Raw genomic sequence first — 14,382 nt, 5'->3', positions numbered from 1 at the left:
CTGTGTTTCTGGGTTTGATGAACGATAAATGTGTGTCTTGAGCACCTAACTGGAGCAGAGTAACATAGTTACACTCCAATAAAATGGGTCTCTGGTAATTAAACAAACTCCTACTGACGTCAACAACACTTGGTTATAAAGGCACACCATCAATTTGGGAGAAAAATAAATGACTAAGTGCTGCTTACAGTCCAAAAAAATCGTACTTTGATCATATACAGTACAACTGTTATTTTTCGGAATATTTGCGTTGTTATGAAAAGAGCCATAAGAAAAATTCCAAGAAAGCAGACAAGGGAAGTGTACTCACACAGTCCATGTTCCAATGAAGGACGTCAAGGAGAGAACGACAGGGAAGAAAATCCAGAGCTGCATTTCTTGGACGGAACAAAAAAAACAAGTGGATATTCCCTTCCTTTCTGCCAACTTCATACCAATATGCTTTGTGTAAAGTTCGAAATGTGTGCTCAGTGGTTTGAGTTTCATTGCATATGTTAGTCCTTACCCTGTATGCCACACCTCTCCTATGTATGAGAACAGTTCTTATTGGCTGGAGTACCTGTGCCTTTCAGGATTCACTGTCAAGTTAAGCTCAGACAGTCATAGTCTTTAATCATGCAATTATGTTTGAGTGGATTGTCAGGCATCCAGATCACTGTAAACCTTCGCATTCTAAATTTGAGGAGTTTATTCTGTAGTTTAAAGGCTCAACAGTGTGTCACTCATTATACGGTTTTCTTGTTCCTGCATGATGTGGTTGGTGAATGATTCAAACAGAATGGTATGCAGGAAGGACTTGTGATAATCAAACCTACATTAATTATTGTAATTGACACGATGCTTTGGGTTGGGTTAGAATGACTTCAGTGATAGAGCATTAGATTTTTTTATCAACCCAGTAATCATTGGTTTCTTTTTTATTATTTTAACTGTGTGTAAGGGCCGACATACCGCATTAACAGAGGACGCTTTCCACTTCGGGCCCAGATATGAGCCAAAAGGCACCACTAGTCCACTACAAATGCTATTTTGAATTTTAAGAACATTTTAAAACCTTTGTATTGTGTACACAGTAGCAGTTTCTCATAGAGCCAGCTTTATTTCCCTTGGACTATGAAGATGTTTACTAGTCTTTTTCCCCCCTTTGGTACTCAGGCCAAAAAAACAGCCATTCCCGTTGCTGTTGATTTGTGGTGCTCATCTACTGTGAAAGTGCTGAATTTCAATATTTTATTCAGAATAGAGCGTAGATGACACAACAAAAGGTTTAAATTAAGAGAATGCATAATTTTAAGAGAAAAATGTGTTGATATTAAATTCCATGGTTTCCGGAAATCTAACAAAAAGTTCGGACGTGGCCATTTTCACCACTGTGAGGCATACCGTCTTGTTTTACAAGTCTTTAAACATTTGGGGACCTAGGAGACAAGTTTCTCTGGTTTAGAAAAAGGAATGTTTAGGATCCTGCGTCATGTTCAGCATTCGTGCCTTTCTCCCTGTCTGTAGGCTGCACAGGTGCGAGAGGGACCGGTGTCCTCAGGGGTGAGGCTAACCAGGAACACTTGTGGTTCATTAGTAGAGGACTTTTTAAGCCCAAGCCAAACATGCACCAGTTGCCAGATGATTCCAGCACTACCACTTAGTAGCTTCACTCCTGAAAAGGCCAAGCTTCCCGAGTACTCCCTTTTTAGTATATTTTTGCCCTTTATGGGGAATTTTTGTTTGACACTTTTGTGAATAAAAACGAAACCACCTCTGCAACCGTGTCCCCGGCTTTTCCTGATTGGTTCATAACAATGTAGTCCCTTTCAATTGTCTTTCGCCTATGTCACACATTCCTAGATGTGACAAATGTTTTCTATAGGTGAACGATCTAGATGTCAGACTAGTCATTTCAATCAGAGACAATTTGCGTTTAAAAAAAAAAAAAAAATTGTGCTCAAAATTAATTTTTTTTTTTTTTTTACATTTTTTTGTGCTTGAAAAAAGTTTGTGCGTGAATTTGTTGTTTTTGAGGGTTGCATGAATAATTTTGTGAGTGTGTCTTGTGTTTTTGTGATCACATTTTTTTGGGGGGGGAGGCACTGCACCAAGTTTTTTTGTGATTTTTTTGTTTTTGTTTGTTTTTTTGGCCCAACAAATACCACAAACAGCCAATCAGAACAAAGTTTGGATTATGCATCGGATTATGGTGAAGTGAACTGCCTTTCTTTTTTGCACTTCCAACAATCAGTCCAGTGCAGCGCAGGTAGAATAGTTCTATGTAAAATTTCCGTATACTGTATGTCTTGCATGTCCAAGGCCAAAGGTTTACCATTTGTGTAGGTGGGACATGTTCTATCAATGTGACATTAAGCGCGATGTTCACTTCCAAGATAGTAACACAATAGAGATGTTTTTTCCACTCCTCGTTTCAGAGATTGCCACACACACAACAATAAAAAAAATCAAGCCAAGCTCGGTATGAGCGATGACTACAAGTAACAAGGAAGAACTGAACAATGACAGGGATGACAACCAGAATGACTCACTGGAAAAACGAAGAAAGCACTTACAATACACAGTAAACTAAGCAATCATGCCCTATAATTAAATAATTCATTATGTAAAATAAATGTCAATTTTACACTGATGACCCTGTTATTAACAAACAAATGAAATTAATCCAATGTAATTTAAGGAAGGCTTGCAGAAATAGCTCGATTGCAATTGCGTATTGAAATGAATGTCTTGCCATGTTTTCTATAGACCGACCAGCCATGTGGGCTTTGAACAAATGATTAAACACGGCAAGTTTACACAAGTGCACAACATAAGCACTTTTCATGAAGAACTGCTTCTGTACTTGTGAAAAAAAGTGTTATGGCTGGTCATATTCTTTCAGCCATTGTTACATAATTATTCAGTCATTCATTCATTTTCCATGCCACTTTTCCTCACGAGGGTCGCGGAGGCGCTGGAGCCTAAAACCATTCACATACAACCATTCACGCACACACTCATACTTGTTTTTTCAAATTATTTTCTGCCTCTTTGTTCATAAGGTCGAATAGTTAGTGTTGTATTCACTTTGGGTTTTTTCTGACCATTAACATTAAGATTCTAGTTAAGTTAGAAATAAAAATTTGTGATGGAAAAATATCAAACTGTGATCAATACAAGTATCCCAGCAACATCACATTCAAAACAATTTTACTACCATTTTCACTTTATTACATTAATTGTATTCATTTTAAAATTATCAACGATACTTTTAAGCAGTGTTTTTCAACCTTTTTTGAGCAACGACACACTTTAGTCATGAAAAAAAATCTCAAGGCGCGCCACCACCAAAAAAATTGATTAATTTCTGTGGGCTATATTAACATTATAAAGTCGTGTCTAGTCAGTTCGAATAATCAAGTAATCAGATAAGGAATATAAAATATTAAAAATACCTGAGATAAGCCTCAAACTGTATAAAAATAATAATAAATTAGGATCTAAGTACAACAAAAGAACAACTGGCTAACTTACATAGCAAAAGTCCGCTAGCTTAAATACTAGAAAATGCTAACTTTTTTTTTTACAATGCTCTTGACAAATGATTCAAACAAATATTCCACTAAAAAAAAGGCTAAATATAGCTATTAACTAAATTACGAATGCATTAAAAAAAAACAGCGCATACTAAAACTTAGTTTATGTTGGTCTTGACTGGCAGCAACTGGATTCAGCCATGTGAAATGAGTTATGTCAAATTCACTGTTGGCACTAGAGGGCAGTGTATCCACCCAAATCAATAAAACTAAATGCAAACACTTTAAAAACAAACCATTACAACGCCACTTTAATTAAACGAATACTCAAAGCAGCAGAATTTAGTTCGAATCTTTTTTCTAATCGAATTACTCGAGTTAATCGATTAATCGTTGCAGCCCATGTTTTTACCCACTCAGTGTGACACCTGGGCTTCTGTATTGGAGTTAGTATCAGTACATGGAGCATGGATAGGACTTGCAAGAAGGATTCTGGACTCAATGTTCCTGCGCTTGAAAGACAAACTTACCCACGAAGTGTTGGTTACATTCATGGCAGAAGTAGCCGCAATCATCAACAACAGACCTCTTGTTCCTGTGACAAGTGACTCTGATGATCCATTCATGCTTACCCCAGCTACACTTCTGACACAAAAGGTGAATCCTCTTGGTTTGCACTTTACCAACATAGCTGTATGAGCTGGATGGATGCTCCAAACAAAGTTTCGTTGTGCTTTCTTTGTAACAATGACAATAAATATTCTGAATCTGAATCTGAATCCCGCTATGTTCAGTTCTTCTTTAAATTTTAGCACAAATCCCAATGAAAGATAGTTTGCTTATAGCTTTACACAAGAGAACAAATGGTCTTTGCTTCCTTTTAATCGCATTTCAATGAATTTTTTCCATTTCTGATTTAGCCACGCTCCTATATAAAAACCTTTACCATCACTATCACCGTTATGGTTTTGCTAGCTAGCCGGAGGTCGCGCACCCCAATGCCACTCTTACCTCTTACGAATCACTCAACAAAGTAATTAGCAATCTATTGATACCTACTGATATGGAAGAGTATTGCATGATTACCGACCAATGGACCGTACACTGAGCAACGGCATATTTGCGGATTCAATTTCCAAAAACAGCGGTTCAAAAACTGCTTTTAAGACATACTGTATTGAGACATGTACGATACGCAATGCCCTTAATTTTAAAGGTGAGTGAATATATCTGTCCGTTGACAAGGTTGCATGCAAACATATTAATATCCACTAGGTATCACTGTTATGCAATAGCGTAACACAGTACCGACATACAGTGGGGCAAATAAGTATTTAGGTTTACCCATGTTGACAATTACAGGACTCGCGAATATTTTCAAGTGGGAGAACTTGCACAATTAGTGGTTTACTAAATACTTATTTTCAGATTAGCCTGATGTCACAAGAATGGAGGAATACCTGAATGCTGGATGCAACTAACATGGTTGCCGAAAGTGATGATATGCTGATGAGTGGCAACGATGAACAGGTTTAAGAAGGCGACCGATTGTGATGACTCACACCTGTTGTCGTTCCACTGTCTGGCACCATCCTGCCATCAGTGAGTCCTAATAGTTCACTAGATATTATTTTCGCCTCATTTGTTCGGTTGCAATGTCAAAATAAATTGTAAGTAGTTAAGTAGTCTATGTTTCTACATGCACAAGTGAACATGTGTAGTAGGTCCATCTGCTGCTTCGCTACTGTGCAGACGTCTCTCTACTTTGCTCCTGCTTCTCAAGCTTCAATCATCTTTTTAATCATTTTTAATCACCTCTAAATTACTCAGTAAGTCTTGGAATTTTCTTTTAATCTTGTTTATATTCAAACAAAGGCTTTTTGAGCATTTTTGAGCCTTTTAAAGTGCTTTTTTGTCGTTACTGGAACACAAGTCTGCCTTATCAGAGCTGAGGAATTCGGCTAACGAAAGCTAAGTAGCAGCAACATGCCTCCCCTGTCAATGGATGATTACCACAAACTGCTCCAGAAGATAGCAGTACTGGAAACAAAAATCTACCGGCTTGAAGTGAATATGGAGGTAAATGGACAGCTCGGGAATGAAACCACTCTGCCGATCTCCCAAAACAGCGAGTGGGAGCGGACCCACAGAATGCAAACAAACACCATCGAGACTCAACGGGACCCTGGCAGAACCCAGCACTGGCAGATTTACGATGAAAAGGAATGGCCACCTCTGCAGAAGACAGCGTCATCTACTCCGGCACCAGAAAGAAAGTTATCACAGATCAAGGCAACAACAAAGGCTCAAAGCAAAGTGCCTCAAGCTGCTGGAATTCAACTGGAAAATAGATTTACGCCACTCTCCGAGACTCCTGACCCAGGGAAAGTTGGAACACCCAGCTCGAAAGAGAGGTACGATGCTAATGCATGTGCTAGCAGGCTACAGAGAAAGCGACCCAATGGGCCCCGCACTCTGATAGTGGGCGACTTTGCTGTGAATGGGATGAAACACTTTTGTAGCAACAATACCAGAGTATGTTGTTTTAACAAAGCTACGGTGTCTGTTATCTCTGAAAATATCCTGAGCATTGCTGCTCAGCATCCAACAGCCACTACTCTGATAATACACACAGGAGCCCTCGATATTGCGAAGCAAAAATCAGAGCTTTTAAAGCAAGACTTCACTGAACTGATAAACAAAGTCGGAACTTTAAATACTGAGGTGTTTTTCAGTGGACCCATACCCGCGCCCAGGCTGGGGGATGAAAGTTTCAGCAGAGTGATGATGCTCAACAAATGGCTCAAAGCAACATGCGCTGGACAATCGATGTACTTCATTGCTTATCTCGAGGAAAGGAGGCAAGCTGTCCCAAAACATCGGATAAACATGGTGGCTGGGATGAGTGCTGAATCAGACAGTGTGCATGCAGGATCAATGTCTCCAAAAATGGAGCCGATAGTCGCTGAAGGGGAAGTGACTAAGCCAGCCCTGCCAGGCTGTGACCAACCCTCCTCTGCTGAGGCTCCACTGCCTCAACGGGAGGAGACCCTGGTAGCAGGTGATCGACCCCCTTCAGACGAGACTCAAGAAGTGGCTCCATCAGCTCAACAGGAGGAGAACGACCCGACCGTGCAATCCTCTGCTGTCGAGGCCCCATCCAGCCCCAAATCCTCGCACTCCAAGACGCCACCACGCCGCCGACTCCAGGCTAAGGCCCCATCCAGCCCCAAATCCTTGCACTCCAAGACGCCACCATGCCGCCGACTCCAGGATAAGGCCCCATCCAGCCCCAAATCCTCACACTCCCAAGACGCCACCACGCCGCCGACTCCAGGATAAGGCCCCATCCAGCACCAAATCCTCACACTCCAAGACGCCACCACTCCGCCGACTCAGTCAGGCTAAGGCCTCATCAAGGCCTAAATCCCCACAGTCCCGGAAGCCACTCCGCCGACGACTTAGTTTGGATGGAATAATGAGTCAACCTGATTGGGACTCCATGGATCTAGATAGCAAGGTTAACCAGTCTCTTGATCTCCTCAAGTTCATGTCTTCGCTTCCACCCTGTACCTGTCACACCCGACAGGTGCCAGGGGAAGATGGCAACAAACCAACCAGCCTCCCCTGGAATTCTCTCGGGGCAAAGCCAAAGCACTACAACTCTGGAACAACACGGTATTATCCTTCTATGGAGGAAGCCATGTTTGCGACACCAATATGATGTGCACCGGGTCCAGGCTGTGACAACATTACAAAGACTGTTCTGTCCCAGCAAAAGCCGGGGCCTTATGGAGTACAGTATGTATGCTCAACAATCCCAGTGGTGATAAACAACAAAAAAAGGGCTAGGCTGGTGAGAAATAAAAAACGTTCAATCAACTCTGCCAACCTGTTAAGCATAGTATGTCATTCCCAAAACTCACCAGTGAATCCAGTCTGGCATCTCCAATTGGCTCTGCTAAATATTAGATCTTTAGCTGGCAAATCTTTCTTAATTAATGATTTTATCAGCAAACATAACCTTGACATGTTGTTCCTAACAGAAACTTGGTTAGATCAAGATAAGAGTTCGACAGTTCTGATTGAGGCAACCCCCACAAACTTCAATTTCTTTAGTGCGCCAAGAACCCATAAGAAAGGAGGTGGGGTTGCCAGTCTGATCAGGGACAGTTTTCAATTCACGAATATTTCATGTGGTCAGTTTGATTCCTTTGAATATATTGTCATTCAGCTAAAAAGCCCTTGCAGAGCTGCCTTGGTAACAATTTACAGACCACCGAAGTATAACACAATGTTTTTGATGACCTTACCAAAATACTGTCTTCCGTCTGCATGGACTTTGATTGTGTTGTTTTAGTGGGTGACTTTAACATTCATGTTGATAATCCTGAAGAAGGATGTGCTAGAAAGCTTTTAAATATTTTGGATACATTTGGTTTATCTCAGCATGTCACAGTTCCAACACATAACAGAGGGCACATACTGGACTTAATAATATCCAAAGGTCTTAACATCTCTGAGGTCACAGTGAATGATGTTGCTCTGTCTGATCACTACTGCATTATGTTTAAAATGACCACCCCTGTCCATCCTCTGAAAAGGGAAACAGAGGTGATTAGGAAGCGTTACATAAGTGATAACACATGTGCGTTATTCACACAGGCCTATGCCTCATCATTAACCTCTACAATAGCTCCAGTGGAAGAACTTGTAAATAGTTTCAGTTCCAGTGTGATGACTGTAATGGACACTATTGCCCCGATTAAGACAAAAACTTTGTCAAGAAAGAAGAGGTCACCCTGGAGAAATGCCATACTAGCTATAAAACAAAAACAAGTTTGTAGACGAGCAGAACGCAGAGGGCGAAAAAACAAACTCCTAGTTTTTTATGACATCTACAAAGAGAGTCTTCGCAAATACAACCAGGAACTGAAAAATGCTAGACAATCATATTTTTCAGAGATCATTAGTAGAAACACCAACAATACTCGCACACTATTTTCTGTTGTTGACAAACTGACAAACCCACACGAAACAATACCTCAGGAATTGGCATCTGAGGTGTCCTGTAATAATTTCGCTGCATTCTTTACACACAAAGTACTAAAGATTAGACAGGCTGTGTGCAACTCCGGATTAACAAATGTTACACTAAACACCTCCCAAAATGTCCCCCACGTCAATCTTAGACAGTTTAGCCTCCTGGACTATGCCACTTTAACAGAAATTGTGTCGAAATTAAAGCCCACAACATGCTGCCTTGACATCCTTCCTTCAAACTTTTTCAAAACTGTTTTTCATTGCATAGCCCCAGACATACTTCAGATTATAAATACTTCCCTCCAAACAGGAGAGTTTCCTCAGACTTTAAAAACTGCAGTAATAAAACCTCTCCTAAAAAAACCTAATCTGGATGCCTCAACCATTAGTAATTACAGGCCAATATCAAATCTGACATTCCTGGGGAAAATTATCAAAAGGGTTGTGTTTGAACAGATCCAGACTTTTATGATGCAAAACAATCTTTTTAACTCATTTCAGTCTGGATTTCGGCCACAACACAGCACCGAGACCGTGCTTATCAAAGTCCTAAATGATATTCGTCGGAATACCGATGCAGGCAAATCATCTGTTCTGCTACTATTGGATCTCAGCGCCGCATTTGACACGGTTGATCACAACATACTACTCAGCAGATTGGAACAGTGGGTAGGTCTTACTGACACTATTCTTCAGTGGTTCACATCCTATTTACATGATAGAGATTTCTTTGTGTCAATTGGAAACTATCAGTCAGAACGAACCAAATTCACGTGTGGAGTCCCTCAAGGGTCAATTCTTGGACCACTCTTATTTAACATCTATATGCTTCCGTTAGCTCAGATAATGGAACAGTATGACATCTCCTATCACGCCTATGCAGATGACACACAACTGTACATTTCTGTGTCCCCACATGATTATAGTCCCTTAGTCTCCCTGAGTAAATGCATTCGTCAAATCAATGAATGGATGTGCCAGAATTTTCTCCAGTTAAATGTAGAGAAGACAGAGGTGATCATTTTTGGGCCAAAAAAGGAAAGGTCAAAGATAAGCAGCCAACTTAGCACAATGTCACTAACAGCTAGAAATCAAGTCAGAAACCTTGGCGTAATTATTGACTCAGACCTAAAATTTGATAGCCATCTAAAGTCCGTCACTAAATCCGCTTATTACCACCTAAAAAATATAACCAGAATTAAGGGGCTTCTGACTCAACAAGACATGGAAAAACTTATGCATGCATTCATTTTCAGCAGATTGGACTACTGCAACGGTATATTTACAGGTCTTGATAAAAAATCAGTCAGGAAGCTGCAGCTAGTACAGAATGCTGCAGCCAGAGTCCTCACAAATACAAGGAAGCTGGACCACATTACACCGGTTTTGAAATCGCTACACTGGCTTCCAGTGAGTCAAAGGATAGACTATTAAATACTACTGCTCGTCTACAAAACACTTAATGGCCTTAGACCAAAATACATGCTTGACTTGTTAGATTCCTATGAGACATCTAGACCCCTAAGGTCGTCTGGAACGGGTCTTCTGCATGTTCCAAGAACAAGAACCAAGCAGGGTGAGGCAGCATTTAGTTATTATGCTCCTCACCTCTGGAACAAGTTACCCGAACGTCTGAAGTATGCTCAAACTGTTAGCTCCTTTAAATCAGGGCTAAAAACGCTTTTGTTTGGCACTGCATATCCATAACTGTCTATATATTTCAACCTACCTGCCTTCTATTCCTCTTGTGCTTATCTCCATTGCTGATTTCAATGATTATTAGTAGTAGTAGTTTTTGCTTTATTTTTATTTTTGTTTTATTTTTATTTATTTATTTTTATTCTGTGATTAAATGCGATCATTTGTCTTGGTTTTTACGTTGTGTTGATTTAAATGTGATTTTTATGGTCTTCATGTGATGTAAAGCACTTTGAATTGCCTTGTGTTGAATTGTGCTATATAAATAAATTTGCCTTGCCTTGCCTTGCCTAGGTGCAAGTTGCGCGTTGTATTGGAAACCTCCCTCTTGATGCCTTCAAGAGAGTACTCTAGTGGCTAGAGCTGCTAGCCTGGACTTTTAGCTAAGTGGTTACCTTGCTCTCTTGCTGAGCTCACTGCGCCATGTTGTGCGGGTTCGAGTCCTGACCTGAACGCATCGCGTCTCCGGCGCGGTTTCAGACCGGTTACATTGGTGCCAAACCTTCGGTGGGGTGAGTGTAACGGGTTCAAGTAGTGCGTTGCATTGGAAACCTCCCTTCCGTCACTTTCAAGAGTACGCTAGCAGCTAGATACTGGCCTGGTCTTTTAGGGTAAGCGTTACCGTGCTCTCCTGCCAACCTGGCTGCGCCGTGCTTCATAGGTTCGAGCCTTCAACAGGACAAGGGGGACGGATCGCATTGCCGGTGCGGTTTCAGACTGGTTACACATGTAAGATAATAGGCTGCCTCTACTGAACTAGCTGCAATTCCCCAGGACCACTTATCAACGAGTGAGAAACATGCAAATAAAAGTGAGCGAAATAATGATAAAATTTTAATCCTGATTTGTGTATTTTAGCTGTTGAGCCAATCGGAATCCTGGATGAACAGGTTTGCCCTACATGGTTAACCAGTAGAACCATTGAGCCTCACTGATCAAATACTGTATCATGACTTCAGGTGGTTTTCACTAAGTGCAGGAAATCATAGTCACCAGTTAACATGTTAAAATAATAACATGTTAGAATTTCACCTAATTAACATTTTGCTTAAAATGCGTGAGTAGTAAGGCTTTCTGTGCCACTACGACTAAGTAGTATGTACAGTAAGTATTTATGATGTTCAGCTCGTGCAGACGAACACTAAGCTAGTGATAAACCCTGTGACACTTTGTCTGAATGCCTCTTATGACAGTCATAAGCATGTCATGACACCAACCCAAAGACATTTTAACAATGTCAAATGAGCATAAAAAGTGATATCATTTACTAAAGGACACTTAACGACATCTGTCATTAGCATTCATTCATATTCATGATAGGTGAATGTATTCATGACTGTCTTATGACACCGTCAAACGAAGCATTCAAATAAAGTGTTGGCAAAAACCCTAATGTCTGATATTAAGGATATGGAATCAGTGGTCAAAGGGTTTGCCATACATTCTGTTGTGAACCTGTATTTTCATTAGGTATAGAATCATCTGGATGATTGCATATTAAAAAAAAAAAACGTAGCTGTATATAAATAACGAAACTAAATTGTAAAGAATAAATTAGGGCTGTCAAAATTATCGCGTTAACGGGCGGTAATTAATTTTTGAAAGTAATCACGTTAAAATATTTGACGCATTTAATGCACATGCCCCGCTCAAACAGATTAAAATGACAGCACAGTGTAGGCATGTGCCGGTATTAGATTTTCACGGTACGATAACCGTGAGCAAAAATACCGCGGTTTCACGGTATCACGGTATTGCAATTATAGCTCCAAAATTTTGAGATGTATGGGTTTAAAAAAAAAAAAAAAAAAATCCATTGAACAGGATTTTTTCAAAACATATTTGCAAATTGGAACATGAATATAATATGAAAATAAATAAATTAACAAAAAATAACAAATATTATATAAAATTAAAATAAATAGAACCTAGACTATACCCACAGCCACAGCTCAAGTTGCTCAATATTAGAGTAAGAACAAAATAATTGCTATAAAAAGTAAAAACACTTCTAAATAAAATTAAAAATATATACTGTATGACTTTTTTTTGAGGGGGGAAGCTCAAGTGAGGTTTCGCCATTTTCAGCCACTGTGTCAACTCTAGTCTACATGATGCCATGCCTTTGTGTTAAAAAGAACATAGAATTCATAAGTTAATAAGTTAGTTAAAAATGTATAAGTTAGTTGAGGAAAGGTTTCATCTAAAAAAATAAATAAATAAAAAAAAAAGTGAGGAGTGAGACCTCCTCTCTCAATTAGCGATCTTTGACGCGATTCTTTTTCTTTCCCCCCTGCATTCAAGCTTTTCTCTCACTCAGCGGCTGTGCGACATAAAAGAAGCTGCTCTCCGAGTTTAGCCTAGGCTAACATTCGTCTTTGTAAGTTTTAGTTAGTTTGTATATTGAATTTGAAAGGAAAATGTGTGTTTTGTTTTTGGCGAACTTTTAAATTGAGCTACTGCTATCCTGTTGAACCTAATCACACGTGGAAAAATACAGTTGTACAGCGTTTTAAATGTATTTATTTGTATATTTCACCACGATTTGAGAGCTCAATAAATTGAAGAAAAGTACGCCTTGTGTTTGGAGGATTTGTTTTTGGGTTTGCTGGCTGTTTAGTGACACTAACGGCAACAAACGGGAAGGGGTGAGCGGTGCCGCACCAAGCCACTTCGGCTGCATTTTGGCACATGAAAAATAGCGAATACCGTACTAAGGTATGACGGAAAATTTTAGTGGTTTTGAAACCGCGACATTTTCACACCACGGTAAACCGTGAAACCGGTAACCGGCACGTGTCTAGCACAGTGTCATGTCCGTTTGTTAGATGTGTTTTTTGGTGTTTTGTCGCCCTCTGCTGGCGCTTGTGTGCGACTGATTTTATGGGTTTCAGCTAGCCTGCTACACCAGACTCACAGCTGCTCCAGCTATTGAGTCTGGCCACCATTCAGCGGATAAAATTTCCAGGGCGGAGCAAGCCACAGCAAACAGACAGCGGAGTGGACCAATCAGCAACGGGCGGATGTGACGTTAGTAAAGCGGCGAGGGACTTGAGCGCGGAAGTAAACATACGAGGAGAGCGGAGTTTATTCAACATGACTAGCGTGAGACAGTCTATTGTCATTGACTTGTGTCGATGTGTTTTGGGTAATTTAAAACTGATTTTACTGTGGATTGGAACAAATTCTCGGCTCTCCCGTTCACCATCTTTGTTGTTGTGGAGACGACTTCCGACGCGGAAGAGTGACGTTGCTTGTTAAGAACACGTCACGCAAATAAACGAATCTGATTGGACGGTTGATTTTGTTCTTGCTCGAGAGGCCATTAATGGGCTGGGTCCCAGACTATTCTCACAGTGCTTGAAAAATACAGGGAGAATAGTCTGGCTGTGCCAGGCAAGGTTTCAGGACCATGAGAATTGTGCAATTATTGACATCAACAATGGCGAGCTACTAGTTTATTTTTTGTTTGAAAATTTTACAAATGTTATTAAAACGAAAACATTAAGAGGGGTTTTAATATAACATTTCTATAACTTGTACTAACATTTATCTTTTAAGAACTACAAGTCTTTCTATCCATGGATCGATTTAACAGAATGTTAATAATGTTAATGCTATCTTGTTGATTCATTGTTATAATAAACAAATACAGTACTTATGTACAGTATGTTGAATGTATGTATATAGGCCTATCTGTCTTGTGTCTTATCTTTCCATTCCAACAATAATTTACAGAAAAATATGGCATATTTTATAGATGGTTTGAATGGCCATTAATTACGATTAATTAATTTTGAAGCTGTGATTAACTCGATTAAAATTTTTAATCGTTTGACAGCCCTAGTATAAATAAAACTGGAAAGAATCATTCAACCCTTCTATGGCTGCATTTACATTTAGTGAGTAAGCACCAACAGGCATTGGAGAATGTATTTGTTATTTTTAAAGGAAGAATATGTACGGCTATCACAAATGCACTGTCAACTAAAACGGTTTTATGACAAATAAAGGATAATAAATTCTTTATCACCTTTGTACGGTGTCTTTGCTCGGGTCCTGGCCCTCTGGCTCATGTTGTTGTTAGTAAAAGGAAAAACGGGTCCCACAGACACAGACCTGA

General features: G+C 39.9%; 1 protein-coding gene across 3 annotated transcripts in view; it reads right to left on the bottom strand.

The window, feature by feature from the left end:
- Positions 1–14,356, bottom strand: part of si:dkey-228d14.5 (uncharacterized protein LOC796266 homolog) — a 28,505-nt gene extending 14,149 nt beyond the window's left edge. Inside the window, exons 1-2 of one of the 3 annotated variants that reach the window (XM_057849145.1) lie at positions 14,293–14,356; positions 311–377 (exon numbers count right to left, since the gene is read on the bottom strand). In XM_057849145.1, the coding sequence (XP_057705128.1) occupies positions 311–377; positions 14,293–14,335 (110 nt within the window). In that variant the 5' untranslated portion in view covers positions 14,336–14,356. Of the gene's footprint in view, positions 1–310; positions 455–4,978; positions 5,009–14,292 lie in introns of those variants that run through there. The other 2 variants (XM_057849146.1, XM_057849144.1) reach the window with 2 other exon arrangements.
- Between the last annotated feature and the right edge of the window lie 26 nt (positions 14,357–14,382).

Source organism: Corythoichthys intestinalis, chromosome 10, assembly GCF_030265065.1.
Source record: "Corythoichthys intestinalis isolate RoL2023-P3 chromosome 10, ASM3026506v1, whole genome shotgun sequence".
Lineage (NCBI taxonomy): Eukaryota > Metazoa > Chordata > Actinopteri > Syngnathiformes > Syngnathidae > Corythoichthys > Corythoichthys intestinalis.
This window is presented reverse-complemented; position numbering and strand designations above follow the sequence as displayed.